A 15312-nucleotide genomic window follows, 5' to 3' on the forward strand; every position below is an offset into this window, starting at 1 on the left:
GATAAAGTTAGCTTAACTTCATTTTGACCTTGCCTAACTTCTTTAGGGTGGTGACGATTGAACCTAGAAAGACTCTTGAAAGAAAAGAATGTGCTTATCATAGAAAATATAGGCATCTTCTCTGGAGAATCGTTCACCTTTACCGTCCGGCCGCTCTCCCGGGCCCTTGGTTTCCCCCGCCGCGTCCCCGAGTCCCGGCAGGTCGCCTTCGGGCCAGGGCAGCCGGGGCCGGGCCTCACCGATAGTGGTGCGCTGCACTTGGGGGACCACCGTACCTCTCTCTTGTCGGGAACCGCGGACCCATCCGAGGCCTTGAGCCAAAGCCTGGGCGAAGCCACACCCTGCTGAAGCGCCGCTGCCGCCGGCCCAGATCCCGGTCTCGGTCCCGCCCTGGTCCCGCCCTGGTCCCGCCCCTCCGCCCCGCAGCCCAACGGTCGCCCCGCGGCGCAGGCCCCGCCCCCCGGGCGCCGATGGCGCGCCGGCGCCTGCGCCTGCGTAATCGCCTCCGAGCGCCCGGACTGGGATGGCGGCCGTTTTGGAGTCGTTGCTGCGAGAGGAGCTGTCGGTCGCAGCCGCCGTGCGGTGGATCGCGCGCAGCGCCCAGAGCTCGGAGGTAACAGCGCCGACACGCCCCCAGGCTGGCCCTAATCTGCTTCCCGCGGGAGGTACCACCCCTGCCGTCCTCTTCCTCTAGGGTGCCTGGCTGTCAGCCCGGGCCGAGTGCGCTCCAGCTAGGGGCCGCTACCCACGGCCGCCCACCCCGCTCAGCGCGCCCTGCGGCCCCGGCTGCTTGCGGCCCCGGGCTGGCAGCTGACCCTCTCGCCCCTCGCTGCTTCTCCCTCAGGATGACCCCGGGGAGGCGGCCGCGCTGATCTCACTTAGGCCGCTGCGGAAGGAATTCGTGCCATTCCTGCTGAACTTCCTGAGGGAACAGAGCAGCCGCGTTCTCCCGCAGGGCCCCCCAACCCCCGCCAAGGCCTCGGGCTCCTCGGCAGCCTTGCCAGGGAGACCCGGGGGCCCACCGCGGGGCGGCCGCGGGGCGCGCAGCCAGCTCTTCCCTCCGACCGAGCCTTCGAGCGCCACCGCCGCTGAGGCCCCTTCGGCCCGCCGTGGGGGCAGGAGGCGGGGCCCGGGGCCGGCCCGTGAGCGAGGAGGCCGCGGCCCCGGGGCCCTGGAGGAGGGCGTCAGCGGGGAGAGCCTGCCCTGGGCCGTGGGCCGGAGGCCCAAGAGCTCTGGCGGCCCTGGCAGCCCCAGCCTCGCCCGCTCTGATCCGCCAAACCTCAGCAACCTGGAGGAATTCCCTCCCGTAGGCTCGGTTCCCTCCGGCTCTGCAGGGTGAGAACCAGCCCTTATCTGGGAGATGGGTGGCACGAAGGCTCTACTAGGGGAGTTAATAAACTAAGGCTGGGTGCTCTGTAGTAGAGTGTGGTAATGGCTAGAAGGTTGGGGATGAGATAACTACAGTGGTGAGGGGCATTTTGCAGGGGGTCCAGGCTGTTGTGGAGGGGGAGATGCTTGAAGAAAGGAATATTAGAAAAACCTGTGGCTACTCCTCAGCAGGACCAAGCCTTCACGCAGGATCAACCCAACTCCGGTGAGCGAAGAGCGGTCACTCTCCAAGCCCAAGACTTGCTTCACCTCACCCCCAATCAACTGTGTCCCCAGTTCCCAACCCCCAGTCCTGGACACTAGCCCTTGGGGCCATGGCCTTCCCCCAGGGTGCAGAAGTCTGCAAGAGGAGCGGGAGATGCTCAGGAAGGAGCGGTATGGCCTTGCTGCTCCCTGGGATGTCAGCTGCCTCTGTGGGGGATTGGCAGGGCTTTTCCCTGTGATTGATTTGTCCCCTGGGAACCCTAGGTCTGTTTCCTGGGCTGTGGATGTTTCTTTGAGGAACCTGAGTATGGCTGTGGAGGGGAAGGCAGGCTGACTACTCATGACATTCCTTCCCCATAGCTCTAAGCTGCTGCAGCAGTCACCTGCTCCCGCCTGTCCCACCCCAGAATCAGGATGTCCTCACCCCAGCCGGACAGGAAACCTCACAGCTGAACCCGCTGACCCTGCCAGAGTATCCTCCCGCGAGCGTCTGGAGCTGGTAGCCCTTGTCTACTCTTCATGCATTGCAGGTGAGTGAGAGCAAAGGGCCCTGAAATGGAGATACTTGTAGAACCACAGGTTAAAACAATTGATAAGGCATGTAGGACTGAGCCTTGGTTCTGAATGGTGTTCAGTACCCTGCAGTTTCTTTTCTTATGTAGAAAACCTGGTACCAAACCTCTTCTTGGAGCTTTTCTTCGTCCTTCAGCTCCTTACCGCCCGGAGGATGGTGGCTGCCAAGGACAGTGACCTTGAACCAAATCCAGGAGCCGTAGGTTGGTGAACAAGCCTCTTTTTGAGAAATGGGGTCTGGAAATGAAATCATTCTTAGCCAACAACTTGGTACTGTCCTTCTAGATTCCCTGGAAAGCCCTCTGTTCCAGAGTGTCCATGATTGTGTCTTCTTTGCAGTGCAGGTTTTGGAGCATCAGTTTCAGTGAGTTTCCCCAGCAGAGGCATTTGAGCCTTATTCCCATTGTCCACTTAGTTCTCTTGTTACTTGGGGTACATGCTTGTGCTTGACACAGGTGTAGTGTGACCCTGGACCTTTTCCTACACGTAACCTTCAATTTTGTGTCAAGGCTATGAATTTAGCCCTTGAAAGAATCAAACTGCCCCCGGTGGTCTTGGTAGCTGACCTTTGGGTTTATCTAATGTTTCTGCCCTGCTCTCTTGTTCGCTGCTCCATAAGGTCTCTCTCATTTCCTTCCCCTTTGCCTTCATCATCTTTAATCCTTTGCCCATGACTTTTCTTCATGTACCTGCTCCATGCTCCAGGTAACACGCTGTGTGGTGTGCACGTGCCAGCTTCCTATTTTCAGTCTGTCCCATTCTTGGTCATCTGTGCTCTTGTCCCTGTAGCGTTCTTTCCCACCTGGACAAAGGGACCTTGAAGCTGTTGGCTGAGAATGAACGGCTACTGTGCTTCTCACCAGTTCTGCAAGGCCACCTGCGAGCTGCCTACGAGGGCAGTGTTGCCAAGGTAATGACCCCATCTTAGACATCTACTAGCCTGGACCTTACCCTTTCTGGTCTCATAACTCAGGCAGCCCAGCTCACATCACTGTAGTGTCATTTGCACTGGAATGGGGATGAAGTTTTCTGAGCATGAACTCTGCCAGCTTCAGTCCCTAATTGTCACTGCCATGTTTTAGGTCTCTCTGGCGATGCCACCTTCTGCACAAGCTGTCTCCTTTCAGCCAGACACTGACAATCGTGCCAACTTCTCCAGTGATCGAGCCTTTCATACTTTTAAAAAACAGAGGTGATAAGAAAAGGGAACTTTGGGGGAAGGGGATGAAGCAGGATTTTCTCTGGGATAGGCAGCCTGTGTCATTTTCATAGAAACTAGGAATTTGACACTAACGGGTGGTAGTTTAGCACTACCAGGCCCTTCCTGGCAAACATCATAAGGGCCACTTAGCCTCATTCTGTTCATGCCCATGGACTTGAACCTCTGACCTTAGCAGCCTTCTCGCAGGTGTATGACTCTAGTCACAGGGTTCTCAGACGAGAGTGCCAGATCAACTTTAACTGCCCACAGAAGTATGTGAAGCATGTGGTGTACTGCTACCGGGTCTGTAGCATTATCACATAGAGAACCCTGGAGAGGATAAGGAACGGGGCTGTGGATAGTCCTGTCCTCAGTTCTTCTGAGCGAGGGAAGGCACTCCTGAGAACGAGTTAGGCCAGCTATGCTTCAGTTGATCGGACATTCTTATGTGTCTGTCAGGGATGTGTTTTATGAGGTGCTTCGAGAGTGGGAAGATCGCCATGAGGAGCCTGGCTGGGATTTTGAGAAGGGCTTGGGCAGCAGGATCAGGTACGTGCTCATACACCGGTCACCTTGTCTTTCTTGCTTCCAGCAGTGAGCAGCTTAGTGGTGCTTGGGTAGCTGATTGGAGGAAGGCTTTGTCCTTCCAGGGCAAAGCTGTTTTCTTCTATCCTCCTTAATCTCTTCAGTTACTGCCACCTCTGCCTCTACTCAAAAGCGATTTGTCGGGCTTCCCGCAGTGGCGGGAAGTGGTTGAGAGTCCGCCTGCTGATGCAGGGGACACGGGTTCATGCCCCGGTCCGGGAAGATCCCACATGACGCGGAGCGGCTAGGCCCGTGAGCCATGGCCGCTGAGCCTGCGCGTCCGGAGCCTGTGCTCTGCAACGGGGAGAGGCCACAGCAGTGACAGGCCCGTGTACCGCAAAAAAAAAAAAAAGCAATTTGTCTCTCCAGCTTCTTCCACTCAGAAATCACTCATACTTGCTCTGTGATTGCAAATGCTTGAAAAAAGTGGAATGCTCTTATTTCAGGTTGCTTGAGTTTTGGCCCAAGTTTTAGACCCTTTCCGACCTCCATTTTCTCCATCATCTCATTTGACAATACAGATAACTTTGCATAGCTAGATAACTAGGATACAGAAAGAATATCCTCTTGTCCACGCTGGTCATGAAGCTCACTGGCGCTCGGTGTAGACTGAAGATGAGAGGGGCAGTACTATTTCATGTTTGGTTAAGTGTATCTCTAGCTTTGAGGGGTCTTGGGGCTGAGGAGAGTGTCCCTTACCTTTCCCGTATCCTTGTGCCAGCCAGCTCTGGCAGAGGTCTGCTCAAGCCCCTGGTAAGGGCTGAAAGGCCCAAGCGTTGGCTTATTCTCTCAGATCTTTCTTTCCCTCTTCCTCCTTCCATCACACTCCATCCCTGCCTCTTTATTCCTCAGAGCCATGATGGGTCAACTCTCTGCAGCCTGCAGCCACAGCCATTTTGTTCGACTTTTCCAAAAACAACTTCTCCAGGTAATAGCCCCAGCGGGAGACTGATTAATCTACAGTGGACAGTATGTATGATAGGCAGCCAAGTAATGGCTGACACTTTGGGATAGGGCAGGCAAGCAGGCAGGAGATTGAACAAGAGTTCTGCTCTTTGGGTGGTGGTTGAAACTCAGGAAGCCAGAGGAGGCGGAGCGCTCTCTCCCATGCCCTGCACCTCCTGCCTCCCCGGGCCTCCTCAGACACCCGGCTCTCCTGGCCTTCCTTCAGCACCTCGCTACTTTCTTGCCCTTGATTTGTGCTGTGGTAGAAAGAACACAGGGTTAGGACTCAGGTCTGGTTTCAAATCCTAGCTCTTGTGACCCTAGGCAGATGTTGAATCTTACAGGTTCCGTTTCTTCACCTGTAAAAATAAGAATATAATCCAGACCTCAAAAAACATATCTATGGGGCTTCCCTGGTGGCACAGTGGTTGAGGGTCCGCCTGCCAATGCAGGGGACACGGGTTCGTGCCCCGATCCGGGAAGATCCCACATGCCGCAGAGCGCCTGGGCCCGTGAGCCATGGCCGCTGAGCCTGCGCGTCCGGAGCCTGTGCTCCGCAACGGGAGAGGCCACAACAGTGAGAGGCCCGCGTACCGCAAAAAACAACAACAACAACAAAAAAAAACCATATCTGTGGCACATGATACAGGGTTCATCGCTTCCTCCTCAGTTTGTTCAGTCCTTCTTTCCAGAAAAACTCACCGTTGTTTTGATTTCTCTCTTCCTCCCCCTGCCCCAGATGTGTCAGAGTCCTGGTGGTGCTGGGGGCACTGTCTTGGGCGAGGCTCCGGATGTGTTAAATATGCTTGGAGCTGACAAGCTGGGGCGGTTGCGGCGCCTACAGGAACGGCTTGTGGCCCCTCAGAGCAGTGGGGGGCCCTGCCCTCCCCCCACCTTCCCAGGCTGTCAGGGCTTCTTCAGGGACTTCATCTTGAGTGCCAGCAGGTAAAGGTCTCCTGTCTTGCAGAGAGTGGGGGCAGAGGCCGGAAGAGGTTTGTGTTCACAGAAGGGCAGCGTTTTCTCTCCTTTGTCTGGAATATAACAGGGTGGGACTGGGTGTTGCCTGGGCTCCTTCTAACTCACACTTCCTGCCTCCATTTCCCTTCTCATTCTTTCACCCATGAAGGTAACCGCATTGGCCTCCTCTGTCTACCCTGCTGAGCCTTTCTGTCTGGAGCACCTCTTCTCTATTCTGGTCCTTCCTACACTTCTTCCAGTACCTTTATTTCCCCCTCCCCTTCATAGCTTCCAGTTTAATCAGCATCTCATGGATAGCCTGAGTTTGAAGATCCGGGAGCTCAACAGCCTTGCCCTGCCTCAGCCTGAGCCCAGTGATGAAGACGGGGAGTCAGACGTGGACTGGCAGGTTAGAAAGCAGAAGGAGATGATGGGGTTCTGACCTAGCGGGGAAAGGGTATTTTCAAGAAGAAATCTGTAACAGATTTGGCTTTTTTTTTTTTTTTTTAGATTTTTTTGATGTGGACCATTTTTAAAGTCTTTATTGAATTTGTTACAGTATTGCTTGTGTTTTATGTTTTGGTCTTTTGGCTGTGAGACATGCGGGATCTTAGCTCCCCGACCAGGAATCGAACCTGTACCCCCTGCATTGAAAGGCGAAGTCTCAACCACTGGACCACCAGAGAAGTCCCACAGATTTGGTTTTGTTCTAGAAGCCTTATGCTTGGGACCTTTTCCTTCTTGATGCACTGCAGGGTGAACGGAGGCAGTTTGCTGTGGTGCTGCTTAGCCTGAGGCTTCTGGCTAAATTCCTGGGCTTTGTGGCTTTCCTGCCATACCGGGGGCCCGAACCACCCCCGACCCGTGAGCTCCAGGACACCATTCTGGCCCTGAGGAGCCAGGTGATTGGGGGCTCTGGTAAGGAGGGAGCTGGGAGGAGCTGCAAAGCAATGGCATTAGAAGGCTTCCCCCAGCCCCTGGGACTGACCCACCCACTGACTGACGCTGGCCCTGCCAGGTGCCCCCGGTCCTGGATGTGCGGGCTCTGCTGCAGCAGGGGCTGCGGGCCCGCCGAGCAGTGCTCACAGTGCCCTGGCTGGTGGAGTTCCTTTCCCTGGCTGACCACATCGTCCCCATGTTGGACTATTACCGCAGCGTCTTCACTCTCCTGCTGCACCTGCATCGGTGAGTAGAGAGAGAGCGGGCTTGAGAAAAGGGTGTGGGGAGAACATTGCTGAGGCTGCTGTTTATGAAGAGGGTCAAGCAGCCTGTGCTTCCTGTGTGGTACCATAGCCATAACTGACCCTCAGGGAAGAGGCCAGGCCTTGATCCACAAGGAAAGACAGTGGGCAGTTATTGAATATTTGCACTTTGATTGACCCTTTTCTATTCCTACTGTGGCCCAGCTCAGAAGGGAGTACAGATCTGGGAGGGGTAATGAGACCTGGTTTCTTGTACAACAGCAGTCCCTTTTAGGTCTGCTTTTGAGAAGTACCTTCCCAGTGATAGCCTTCTGTTACTGCATTCCATTTCTCTCTTTGCACAGACTCCATTCACACCCTCATTTACCTTTTAGGAGCTTGGTCTTGTCAAAGGAGAGTGAAGGGGAGATGTGTTTCCTGAACAAGCTGCTGCTGCTGGCTGTCCTGGGCTGGCTTTTCCAGGTTGGTGGAGTGAGGATCCAGGTTGGAGAAGGGGGTGACTACTGTGGCTGAAGACAGGGAAAGGGAGGATGTATGAGTCTGAACAAGGGTGGGGCCAGAAGGTGAAGGTTCAGAGGAGGGGTAGGGATTGCCATAGTTTCAGAGGAAGGTGGCTTTGAACCTGGTGTCTAAACCCTGGAACCATGAGGTAGGTGTGACAAATCTCTGAAGTGCTGACTTGCACTGCCCTAATCTCTTGCCAGATTCCTACAGTCCCTGAGGACCTGTTCTTTCTGGAAGAGGGTCAGTTGGATGCCTTTGAGGTGGACACAGTAGCTTCAGAGCATGGCTTGGTGAGTGTTGGGGTCAAGCCAGAGCCAAGGGAAGCACAAGAGTAAAGGAGGCAGGCTGTCCGGTAGGGCCCAGCAGGAGACAAGCTAGAATAGAGACTGAAGTCTTTTATGTAATTCTCTTACCTGACCACCCCGTTTCTGGCACACTGGGGAGGAAGGGAAGCCTGCCTTCCCAACACTGGCCTGTTCTCTCCCCCAGGACAGCATGCCTGTGGTGGACCAGCACCTGCTCTACACTTGCTGCCCCTATATTGGTGAGGATACTGGTCTCCCCTCAGAGGGTCCTTGGTCCTTGGCCTGTCCCTTCATGAGTACCCAAAAGGCACCCTGTGGGCCCAGCGCCCCAATATGTTGTTCTGTTCTTAGGCGCTCCCTGGTGCCTCAGTCTTTCTATTCCATAAATGCTTAAAAGTCAAGATGCTGGGGAGGGTGGGACGGTTCTGGAACTTAAACATTTGGGCTTCTCTGATGCAGGGGAGCTCCGCAAACTGCTCGCCTCCTGGGTATCAGGAAGCAGTGGACGGAGTGGGGGCTTCGTCAGGAAAATCACCCCCACCACCACCACTGGCCTGGGAGCCCAGCCTCCCCGGACCACCCAAGGGCTGCAGGTAGGGGGCAGGGCGGAGGCGGGGGGCTGCGCAGTGGAGAAGGGAAAGCGGGCCCTTCACTGCCCTGCCCCCTCCTCCCGACAGGCACAGCTGGCTCAAGCCTTTTTCCACAACCAGCCGCCCTCCCTGCGCAGGACTGTGGAGTTCGTGGCAGAGAGAATCGGCTCGAACTGTGTCAAGCATATCAAGTGAGGATGAGTCAGGATTGGGAATGGAGGTGTTGAGGGTCCTCAGTCTCATTTCCTTACGATTTTCCCCTTTGTAACACCTTGTTGCCAAACTGAGGAAAGTCAGCTGAGGGGCGGCGGGGGAGCGGGTGATAGAGGGCAAGGGCCAGGTGGGATGGGGGAGGCTAAAATTGCTGATGTTCTTTCAAGTTAGTTCTTACCAGATTTCCTTGAAGTTGCAGCCCCTTTCCGATTCACCCTTTCCAACTACCTCAAAACCTTGCTGTTCCTACTGCAGGGCCACACTGGTGGCAGATCTGGTGCGCCAGGCAGAGTCGCTTCTTCAAGAGCATCTGGTGACGCAGGGACAGGAAGGGGGAGATCCAGCCCAGCTGTTGGAGATCTTGTGTTCCCGGCTGTGCCCTCACGGGGCCCAGGCATTGACCCAGGGGCGGGAGTAAGACGCCAGTCTTTTTGAATCTTCTCATCTCCACTCTCCTCTTAGTTTTACTTTCCTGTCCCTTTTTCCTCTTTTGTACTCATCCTTTATTGCATATCCTCTCCCCACCCTGCTTTTTTTTTTTTTTTTTTCTTTTTTTTTTTTTTTTTTGCTGTATGCGGGCCTCTCACTGTTGTGGCCTCTCCCGTTGCGGAGCACAGGCTCCGGATGCGCAGGCCCAGCGGCCACGGCTCACGGGCCCAGCCGCTCCGCGGCATATGGGATCCTCCCAGACCGGGGCACGAACCCGTATCCCCTGCATCGGCAGGCGGACTCTCAACCACTGCGCCACCAGGGAGGCCCCACCCTGCTTTTTTGGTGCTTTTTGTGCTTGCTCTGTAGGCTCTTATCTTGGTTTTTAGAGGTTTTAGGGCCCAGAGTCCAGAGTTGAATTGGAAGGGCATCTGGGGTGGGGCCAGAGGGCTGAGGGTGCCTTCCCCTGAGGCAGAGCCCTTCCAGCTCGGGCGATTGGTGCACTCGGGGCGTTTCCTTCTGTGGGCCAGGCTGATGCACCTAGACATCACTGACCTCTGTCTCCTTTCAGCTTCTGCCAAAAGAAGAGCCCTGGTGCCGTGAGGGCATTGCTCCCTGAGGAGACCCCGGCAGCCGTACGTAGGAAGGAGTCCTGGGGTCAGCGGGCTGGGCGGTTGGTGGTGGGAGAGGAGTGCTGTGGGGTTGTATGTGTGAGGCTTCTGGTGGCAGGTGGGTCACTCGTGGACTTGGGCATTCGTCATTGTTCTAACTTGCCCCTGACGCAGAACTTTTGTGTCACAGGTTCTGAGCAGTGCAGAGAACATTGCTGTGGGGCTTGCAACAGAGAAAGCCTGTGCTTGGTTGTCAGCCAACGTCACAGGTAAGGTCCAGGGAGGGGGAGTGGCTGACCAAGTTTTTCAAAGGTGGACTGGCAGGAAGTTGGAGGCCATGTGGGGGAGATAGGACTCGAAGCCAGTTGGTAACAGGGAAGGGCATGGGTTGGCATGGTGAGCCTGTGCAGGGCTGCTTTGATGACCCCTTTTCTGTCCTCCCTCTGACTTGCAGCACTGATCAGAAGGGAGGTGAAAGCGGCTGTGAGTCGCATGCTTCGAGCCCAGGGTCCTGAGCCAGCTGCCCGGGGGGAGCGGAGGGGCTGCTCCCGTGCCTGTGAGCACCATGCTCCCCTCCCCTCCCACCTCATCTCCGAGATAAAAGTACACAGCTCCCTACTCCCTTCGGCTCCCCTCCTCCCTCTCCCTGCTCTTTTCCTAGTCTCCCTCCTCTCTCCCTCAACTCCAGTATTTGTGTGGCAGCTTTCTGTGTTGTCCAGCTAGTTCCCATTTTGTTACTGAATGGGATTAGGTAGGGCAGAACTGAATTGAATGGTTTTCGTAACTGCTGTTCTCTGACTTCTGTACTTGAATCACCCAAAAGGGTGAAAGGGAAAGGGGTAGATGTGAAAATTGTTGACTGAGTACACGTTACACAGATGATGATGGGAGTGGGGTAGGGAATGGCTGTCCAGTGCAGTAGGAAGTCTCTAAGGAACAGTCATTGCAGTATTGGGATATGATTTCAGAAGTATTCTATGTGGGAGGTGATGCTTGTTTAGTTACAGGCAATAAGAATAATCTATCAATGCTCTTAATTTGATAAAAAAAAATTTTTGATACTGTCTAGAGCAGGAGTCAGCTGACAACCTGTGGGCCAAATCCAGCCTGCTGCTTGTTTTCGTAAATAAAGTTTTATTGGAACACAGCCATACTTGTTCATTTACGAATTGTTGGGCTGCTTTTGTGCTCCAGCAGCAGAATTGAGTGATTGGGGCAGAGTCCTAAACTAGTGACCCAGATCTGGGGTAGTAGTGTGAGAATAAAGATTTGGAATAGGGACTAAAAAGGAATGACTAAAATTAGAAGAGTAAGAGGGAGAAGAAAACTCTCAGCAGCCATTAGCTACTGGTTTTCAACATGCAGAGGATTTCTGTACTGAAACCTCGACTCTCCTGAGATGAACAGAGAATCATGAGGGACGGAAAATAGTACGACATGTACACGACAGGACAGTTCCCTTGAATGCTTTCAGAATAAGATGCTGTCTGGGAATTGGCTAGGTATGACTGTCCCAAGATGAGTGCCATCTCTTGAGCTCTCTGGCAGCGCGTTGTCCATTGGCTTACCTGCTCCATCTGTTCCTTTGTTGTCCACTTGGTTGCTTCTCCCAGCTGTGCTGTCCTGCCCAAGCCCCAAGTCTAAGGGCACCTTTGCCCGTTACTTCACCCCAGGGCCCTGTCTTCCTTTTCCTTCTGCCTCTTTCCACTGGCTGATCCCCACCCCAAGCCACATTCTCTGTGGCCTTCTTGGCCCTGGCCTGGCATGAAGCCTTACTCTGCTTCCACCCCTCTCTGCAGGACGTGCTCTCTTTGGCCGTGGGGCCCCGGGACTCTGAGGAGGGAGTTTCCCCAGAGCATCTGGAGCAGCTTCTAGGCCAGCTGGGCCAGATGCTGCGGTGCCGCCAGGTGAGACACGACAAGATGCTCTTCTTATGTATCTTTGTCCAGCGCCTAATAATCAGAGCTGCATTGGCTTGGGGCTGCTGCTCTAAGGATGGTGCTAATGTCCAAGGTCTCCCTGTTTTTCACCCAGTTCCTGTGCCCACCTGCTGAGCAGCATCTGGCGAAGTGCTCTGTGGAGTTAGCATCCCTCCTTGGTATGGCTCCTTTTTATCACATCACTCTGTTGCCAGATCCCCCAGTTCTCAGGGTGGGGTACAAGCAAAATTAGAAAACAGCTTTTTTCTACTCTGTGTCCTCCCAGGGCCATGTGACCCTGCCTCCATTTCTTAGAGCTTGGCATTCCTCTCTCCCCATAGTTGCAGATCAAATTCCTGTCCTAGGGCCCCCGGCACAGCAGCAGCTTGAGAGAGGGCAGGCTCGAAGGCTCCTGCTCATGCTGGTTTCCCTGTGGAAGGAGGACTTTCAAGTGCCGGTTCCGCTGCAGCTGCTGCTGAGGCCAAGAAACGTGGGGCTTCTCGCAGCCACTCGGCCGAGGGAGGTGAGCTAGAGAGGTGGGGGGAGGGAGGCAGGTGGGCTTCTGAGAAGTGTGTTACCCCTACCACCCCCACCCCAAACGTTATTAGCTGGTTTAGTCCCCCTTTGCTGAGGCTGTGCTTATCTTCTCTTCCGCGCTCAGACTCCCTTAGTCTCGTCTCGTCTCCCCCTCCTCCCTCAGCAGCTCTGTCCTTTGTATCAGGGTCACTGTGCGGTCCTCCTGGCCACCCTGACCTCTTCCTCTGTGTGTGTTGCAGTGGGACCTGCTGCTGTTCTTGCTCCGGGAGCTGGTAGAGAAAGGTCTGATGGGACGGATGGAGATAGAGGCCTGCCTAGGCAACCTCCATGAGGCCCAGTGGCCCAGGGTAAGGAGTCCTCGTCTCCTTTGACCTGGAGAGAGAACAGGTGTCATATGTCCCTTTTATCCTGAAAGGGGGCAAGTGATGGGGCCTGGCATTCTTAGGATCTTCCCAAAGCTCAGTGGATTTTGTCAGATTTCTTGAGGACCACCCTGAAATGAAGTGGCTGCTCTGGGGGGCTTCCTTCACATTTAAGTATCTATTGTATGAAGGACTGTGTCCATGGAGGAAGGGAAGATGGAAGGGGCAGACAGTGCATGGCATAGTGAGTGTGGGGTTTGTGGGGTTTTTTTTTTTTTTTTTTTTTTGGCCACGCCACACATCTGGTAGGATCTTAGTTCCACAACCAGGGATGGAACCCGGGCCCCAGCAGTGAAAGCGCCGAGTCCTAACCACTGGACCACCAGGGAATTCCCGAGTGTGGATTTTTAAAATCAGAATAACCTGGATTTTAATCTCAGCTAGTCCTTAATGTTATTGTGATTTGGGGCAAGGTAATTTTAGTTTCTTCATTCATAAAATGGGAATAATTTAGACCTCCTGGGGTTCTTCAAGATGAAATAATGTGCATATTAAGTACTCATTAGTGGTTTTGACCTTCCCATTAGAGTTCACTCTCCCTGCCGGAACTTGAGCATCCTAGAGTACTAATGGGACAAGGTTTCCAAGTCCATTTCCAGGTAGAAGGCAGTTGGGAAAAAATAAAATAGGTTGTCTGGTTAGCTAGGGCTTGATATTTGGGATTGATTTTTAGTAAAAAGGGTGAATATAGAATTATGTGGGTGAACAATCTAGAATTTTGTGTCTGCCTTTTCCATCATCTTTCTGCTTATTCCAGGATTTTTCTGAAGAATTAGCAACACTGTTCAACCTGTTTCTAGCTGAACCCCATGTGCCACAACCTCAGCTAAGAGCTTGTGAGCTGGTGCAGCCAAACCGGGGGACTGTGCTGGCCCAGAGCTAGGGCTGGGAAGCGGCCCTACCTTGGGCATCTCACCAGAGCACTGGAACCCAGCCTGACTGTGCCTCGGGAGGAGGCCCCAGAGCCACCCCAAGTGCCCACCCTGACCCTTGCTGGTGTGGAAGTAGCTCAGTCTGTCATCAGGCTTCCTGCTCACGTGTGAAGGAAGAGAGTGGCAGCCTGGCATCCCCGTGACTGCGGGCTCACCATCCCAAGTCCTAAAGGAAGAAGGAGGGGGTCACCCGATTCAGGATTATGGTGGAAGAACCTAGAGACTCCAGTCCTGGAGAAGAAGAGTTGGCATTTATTATGAAATGATGTGTGGGGGCTTGTCGACACAAGATTCAAGCCCCACTTGCTGCTGTCCCAGCATCTCTTAGAGCTTTGTGCTTTGGGAAATCATGACAGAGGGAAGTGACTTCTGCTTAACTTGTGAGTAAAGTTAAACATGAATCTCGGGAGTCTACATTTTCTTACCACCAGGAGCTGGACTGCCATCTCCTTAAAAACATACAACAAATGTGGGGCTCGCCCGACAGAAACCTGCCTTTTACCTTGCACCCCGCCTGCCTTCAGTCCCGTGCAGGTAGTAACTTTTGACTCTAGCTTAATCCAGGGGCCAAGCACGGGCAGAACATTAGAGCTTTTTAAAATAAACTGTTTTCTTTACCAAGGGCTTCATGTCTAGTTATTTTCACCTTACTCATCCCTGTAGAAGGCTGCAAAGTCTTAGGTGGGCTTGGAGGTGGGCATTGACAGGGTAGAGCTGTCCCATTGGTTGGCCACTTAGCAATGCCTAAACATTCCATCATGTGAGACCCTGCAGGCCAGAGAGCCTGGGGCCCTTGTTAAGCCACTGCCAATAGTATTGACTTCTGTTCAACTCCTTTAAAGGTTTAGGATGTGTGAAGTTTCTACTCACCAGATACTGCCCACTTGTGATGCTTGCTTCTTGGTGGGCTGGGGGTGTTTGATTTGGCTCAGAACAAAAGCATTCTACCTGTCTATAAATGATGCACCAATTTTGACTAAGCAAGCACTACCTTGATAACGTGCATTAAATTCACTCTTCTAAAATTCATGGTTTTTCTACTTTGGCAGTGTGTGCAGAGAGATTCAGTCTCTGTCAGGGGAAGGAGAGAGGGTAGGGTACTCAGCGAACCCTCTTGAAGTGGCTTGCAAAATCTGTCTGTGCATATGTGTGTATTTCTTAGGAGAAAAGTTCCCAGCTGTCAAAGGTCTCCAACCCAAGGAAGGTTAAGATGCTCTGGGTCTTAAGAGGTCTGCTGTATGACTTTAGTAAAGCCAGTTGGGAGCCCTTACAGTAGGTCCCATCAGCACAGAAAAGTTAAAAATGGGGGTGTGTCTCACCACTTTGTAATCATGCTTCTGCACAGTCAGGCAGTGATCATCCCTTCCCCTCAGCTCATCCTAATCAATAAGTTTTTGCATCTGAACCTTTTTTTCTTCATCTCTTCATTTGTCCTTTAAATCCAATTTATACTATAGCAAATTATGGAAGTTCTGAATGCTTGGGAACCAAAACAGTTTTAAGAAATATTTTATCTTTCTGCACCCATCAGGTGTGGCTGAACGAAAGCACTGCCCCAGGAAGCTGAGCCCCGAGGTAAGCAGACACCCAGCTACTTCAGACACCCAGCTCCATGTGAGGTGGGACAGGCAGGCAAGCATGGAGGAAGCCTGAAGCCCCAGGATGCTGAGTTTAAAGCCCACTTAGTTAAACCGCACAGGCCCAATTCAGGAAACGCTGGCCAGTGTGAACCTTAAGGGTTTACTTTAGGCAGGCAGTAAGATAAGAAAGGAATTAGAGACAAGCAGCTAATGA

At 53.4% G+C, this 15312-nt stretch overlaps 1 protein-coding gene across 4 annotated transcripts; it reads left to right on the plus strand.

Annotated features, from left to right (window-relative positions):
• Positions 1–515: 515 nt before the first annotated feature.
• CDAN1 (codanin 1) lies at positions 516–14141 on the plus strand. 4 transcript variants are annotated; one of them, XM_082618561.1, is made up of 28 exons: positions 516–613; positions 845–1335; positions 1558–1764; positions 1954–2123; positions 2256–2369; positions 2452–2530; positions 2956–3076; positions 3249–3358; positions 3827–3916; positions 4805–4880; positions 5637–5842; positions 6143–6263; positions 6610–6756; positions 6873–7039; positions 7431–7518; positions 7761–7850; positions 8050–8104; positions 8325–8458; positions 8543–8646; positions 8924–9082; positions 9669–9732; positions 9899–9977; positions 10163–10311; positions 11508–11615; positions 11743–11806; positions 11969–12150; positions 12404–12511; positions 13344–14141. In XM_082618561.1, exons 1-28 carry the CDS (start codon positions 524–526, stop codon positions 13467–13469), a joined length of 3699 nt encoding a protein of 1232 aa, XP_082474687.1. In that variant the 5' UTR covers positions 516–523; the 3' UTR covers positions 13470–14141. The 4 variants fall into 4 exon arrangements, with proteins under 4 accessions (XP_082474687.1, XP_082474688.1, XP_082474689.1 ...); XM_082618562.1 differs by having other exon boundaries at positions 1561–1764; XM_082618563.1 differs by lacking the exon at positions 11969–12150.
• The last annotated feature ends 1171 nt before the right edge of the window (positions 14142–15312 follow it).

The sequence above is a fragment of the Mesoplodon mirus genome, assembly GCF_964341445.2.
Source record: "Mesoplodon mirus genome assembly, chromosome: 4".
In the NCBI taxonomy this organism is placed as follows: domain Eukaryota; kingdom Metazoa; phylum Chordata; class Mammalia; order Artiodactyla; family Ziphiidae; genus Mesoplodon; species Mesoplodon mirus.

Bases quoted from the DNA above. Each gene is read 5' to 3' on its own strand.
- CDAN1 (XM_082618561.1), top strand. From the start codon at position 524: ATGGCGGCCGTTTTGGAGTCGTTGCTGCGAGAGGAGCTGTCGGTCGCA. The intron at 3,077-3,248 runs GTAATGACCCCA...GCCATGTTTTAG, and splicing joins ACGAGGGCAGTGTTGCCAAG to GTCTCTCTGGCGATGCCACC. The intron at 3,917-4,804 runs GTACGTGCTCAT...TTTATTCCTCAG, and splicing joins GGCTTGGGCAGCAGGATCAG to AGCCATGATGGGTCAACTCT.